At 39.5% G+C, this 4,236-nt stretch overlaps 1 protein-coding gene across 1 annotated transcript; it reads left to right on the plus strand.

The window, feature by feature from the left end:
* Positions 1 to 72: 72 nt before the first annotated feature.
* mul1b (mitochondrial E3 ubiquitin protein ligase 1b) lies at positions 73 to 3,440 on the plus strand. Its single transcript, XM_024293824.2, has 5 exons — positions 73 to 531; positions 1,371 to 1,491; positions 2,103 to 2,190; positions 2,272 to 2,392; positions 2,638 to 3,440. Exons 2-5 carry the CDS (start codon positions 1,372 to 1,374, stop codon positions 3,365 to 3,367), a joined length of 1,059 nt encoding a protein of 352 aa, XP_024149592.1. The 5' UTR covers positions 73 to 531; position 1,371; the 3' UTR covers positions 3,368 to 3,440.
* The last annotated feature ends 796 nt before the right edge of the window (positions 3,441 to 4,236 follow it).

Consider the following 4,236-nt stretch of genomic DNA (forward strand, 5'->3'; position numbering starts at 1 on the left):
AATTTTGGGCATAGTGATATAGATTTTTAGTAGGCCATGACAATAGGTTTATCCAACAGCTGATCAGAGAGTTATGGGTCAAAGGTGGATGGCGAAGGCCGTGGCAAGTAAAGCCTGGGCCAGACAACACCAGTCATGTCTTTGATAATTATTATTCTACATTCAATTTTTTTATTACATTTTTTTATTGTAAGTAGTAAGTGATTTTATTATTATTTCAAAGGGAAATTTAAGTTGGTGTGTTATGATTTTTTTCTCAGAATATTTTGACATACAGGCTATCACAAAAAATACCAGGGATAATATATTTTTTTTCTTAGAATTAATATTATGTTAAACCTTTAAATTGCATGTTCTATTTTAAAGTAAAAGTAACTTTTAATCAAGCAGCAGCTTTAATCGTTTCTTCCTCGATGGCTTCATTAACGGAACTTTACTGACACCTGGCGGTGGAGATGTGAATCACTCCTGTGTTTGTTTACAGGAGGAAGCGGCTCTCGTCTCTTGTCTGCAGGTCGAGTTTAAGCACAGGTATATCACTTTCTCCGAGCTGTTTTTGGGCTCTCAATCGTATCAGCCGTAAAAAAATCTATCTAGTCTGTCTAAATGTTTTAGTTTTTGCCCTTTTGTTGCCCAAAAGTCGCTTAAAAATGGCTATTTTAGCTAAGCTAGCAAACAATCTGCTGAGGAAGTGGGAGCTAGTTTGTCTATTTCACCTAATTTCTGGTCTTAGCTTATTAGTTGAGGATATAAAATAATAGCTTAAATAACTTTAAGATAGAAAATAGTTTTACATTAAAAAGGCAAATATCATTGTGTTGTCTGAGGTTCCAGTAAGTCGTGTGAATTAAGCTAACAATGCTAATTTATTTGAATTGAATGTAAACATGAAAGCTTGAGACAAGTTTTCTGGTGGAGTTATTAAAACACCACAGATTTCACTTGAATTCCCCTTCAAAACACTATTTTTTTTGTAATATATGCTTTTCTACAATGAACAAACAACATAATAAATGCCTCAGAAATGCATTCCTGTACAGGTAAAATAGCATTGTTCAGGTTTATTTTGAAAATCTTGACTTTTATCTGTTTTGGTATAAGAGTAAATTAATATTAAAAATGGCAAAAATTGTTTTCCTTCGTTTTTTGTGCTTCAACACAAAAATAATATTAATTTTGTAAAGCAGTAAATAACAAAAACAGGTAAACAGGATTCATTTTAAGATGTTTGATGCAAAATACTAAGTAATTCAAGCATAAAGTAATTCACATTTGACCTGAGTGTTGGGTTTGATTTAGACCTAACAGTTGGATCATCTCTTTGACCCTTTAATGATTATTTTTTTTTTTATTTTGTTAATTTCTTGCAGGATGGACTCGAGTGGAAAACCCTCCACAGCACAGATAGTGGTTTTAGCCACTAGCTCCGCCTTGACCGCCATCTTCTACTCCATTTACAGAAACAGAGCGAAAGCTGTCGCCAGTTTACAGGTCAGAAAACGTTAGTGTCCGAATTCCCTCACTAGTTAGTGCACTTTATAGGGCGTTCACCCTTTTGTCAGGGCCCCCAAATCTTAAATTCCAAAATCCAATGCCTTCAAAGTCTCAGCGAAAAACTCAAGTGCAGCGATGCTCACTAGAATATAGACCACAATGCATTGCATCAAAAATCATTTGGACATTTTTTTTTATTTACAGTGGATTCTTGAATACTTTTTGTAAAATGTTTATAATTATTAGTTTTTACTTTAATAAATTGGCGAAGTCATATTTGTTATTTTAAAAAAGAAGAAAAAAGTAGTCAGCTTGTGTTCAAATTGCACCGCAATATAGTCTGTTTTCCAATACAAGCTCTTTTAGAGAGAGGAAAAGTAGTTTGGTTTTGGAATTTGTTCAATAGCATGTTTTAATTAACACATTTTACACTTGATTATGTTTTCTCACTTTTATCTCAATGTAATCAAGGAGGTTATGCTTCAAGAGGCATACATTTATTTTATTTCTACAATTAAAATTGTGAAAACTTCATCATTTTCTAAACTTCTCTGCATTTTTGTGAAAATGCCTCACAGACAACTCTAACAAGTTTGTCTTCCTATCAGGAAGCTAAAAAAGTCTCCATCGATCAGGACTTGAAAAACATCTTGTCGGAAACTCCTGGAAGATGCGTCCCATACGCCGTCATTGAAGGTCAGTGAAGCTGCTTCTTTCATGATCAAACGCCATGTTACTTCTGATGATGACTCAGCAGAACGACGTGTCAAACTGCAGGGGTGGTTCGGTCTGTGAAGGACACGCTGAGCAGCCAGTTTGTGGAGAACTGTAAAGGCGTGGTGGAGAGGCTGACGCTGAAGGAGGAAAAGATGGTGTGGAATCGCACCACACACCTGTGGTGAGTCCGGCTGCACCGCTGAAAAGTTGTCTTCTCGTACGGAGAATCGGATACAATGACATCAGCGGGTAGAAACGTGAAGGCAGAGATGGAGCTGCTTCGATGGCAGACCAGATGACCACGCTGATGCAGGCTGCAGGTCGCTACGCTGGAGTCCTGAGCATATTTTCTAATAAATTACTCTAGAAAGTGCTGGAATTCTGATCCTACTGTTCTCATTGGTGCTTTGTGGTTTTTTTCAACAGGAACAGCACGGAAAAGGTCATCCACCAGCGGACCAACACGGTTCCTTTTGCGCTCGGGTCTCACGATGAAGACATCAGCACCACCGTCCGGGTCATTCGTCCCTTAGACGCTGCAGAGTTGGACTTGGAGACGACCTACGAGAACTTCCATCCCTCAGCTCAGTCTCTGTCCACCGTCATCGGTCACTTCATCAGCGGGGAGCGGCCCAAGGGCATCCACGAGACGGAGGAGATGCTGCGCGTGGGGGACAGTGTGACTGCAGTGGGGGAGCTGGTCCTAGATAACAACCTGATCAAGCTCCAACCCCCCAAAGCGGGTCTCTGCTACTTCCTCACTCGGACGGACTTCGAGTCTCTCCTGAGAAAGCAGGTGAACGGCGTCCGTCTGTGGAGGATTCTGACCGTGGTGTTCGGGCTGGCTGCCTGCTCCACGCTCCTCTTCGTGCTGTGGAGGCGATACGTGCACAGCAGGCAGAGCAGGAAGGAGAGGAGCATGCTGGAGGAGTTCAAGGAGCAGCAGCGGAGGAGGATGCGTGAACTCAACCTGGAGGAAAGCAGCGTGTCTCCGTCCAGCTGCACCGTGTGTCTGAGCCGCCAGCGCTCCTGTGTCTTTCTAGAATGTGGTCATGTGTGCGCCTGTGCCGAGTGCTACGAGAGTCTGACCGAGCCAAAGAAGTGTCCCATCTGCAGGGCGCCCATCGAGAGGGTGGTGCCTCTTTACACCAGTTAGTCTGTAGTGTGTTTCTTTGTGTGCTGGGGAATCGTTGAATCTTAAGAAATGGTCAATAAACTTGTAGCGTTGAGTTGTTCTTTTTTCTTGCAGCTTAAAAAAGAAAAATAGCGGCGACGGTCGACTCACTACTCGTTATTGGAAGTTTGGCATTTTCTTGGTGTCCTAGAAATTTCCCAGAAGTCTCTACAAAAAGCTAGATTGTTAATATAGACCATAATAAATTTAAACACATTCAAAAAAATGTCATATGTAAAATATATAATTACATTTGTTTTTGTTTTTTTTTAAATAAATGATTTAAGTTTTTATCATCAGAACACAGTTAATTCATGAATAATCTTCTTATGGTGTTTATTTTTATAGGGTTTTTTTGGCAAATAGTTGATGTCGTATTTATAGTTTAAAAAAAGCTCACTCCTGATTGGTGACAGTAGTTGCCATTGAAACGTTGGCTCAGACCAATCACTGCTCACTAACCTCGAATTGGCTTCATTTCGCTGCAGTCGGAAGTGAGGCAGTTTCTATTGGTGATGTCACACTTGCACAGTCCAGTTCTCATATACAGTCAATGGCCTTTATTTAGAGTTGTCTGCGATGTCCAGTAGACATCTACAATAGATGTCTATTAACTATCTACTTGAGATTATTGTAACGGTCTGTTAGATAATTAATAGACATAGATGTCTATTATTTATCTAAATGACGTAGCAATATTAGCCATCTATAAGGTGTTTAGAATTTCTGACTGTTAGATAACATCATGTGTCTGGTGGGAAGAAACTACCCAAATGGTTTGTTTAAAAAAAGTTTTTCTTTATGCATCATAAGCAGTGTTATTCAGTTAGACTGGAAATAAATAGAAGATT

The sequence above is a fragment of the Oryzias melastigma genome, linkage group LG7, assembly GCF_002922805.2.
Source record: "Oryzias melastigma strain HK-1 linkage group LG7, ASM292280v2, whole genome shotgun sequence".
Classification (NCBI taxonomy): domain Eukaryota; kingdom Metazoa; phylum Chordata; class Actinopteri; order Beloniformes; family Adrianichthyidae; genus Oryzias; species Oryzias melastigma.

Coding starts and splice junctions, on each gene's coding strand:
- mul1b (XM_024293824.2), top strand. CDS start 1,372: ATGGACTCGAGTGGAAAACCCTCCACAGCACAGATAGTGGTTTTAGCC. Junction 1,492..2,102: donor AAGCTGTCGCCAGTTTACAG/GTCAGAAAACGT, acceptor TCTTCCTATCAG/GAAGCTAAAAAAGTCTCCAT. Junction 2,393..2,637: donor AATCGCACCACACACCTGTG/GTGAGTCCGGCT, acceptor TTTTTTCAACAG/GAACAGCACGGAAAAGGTCA.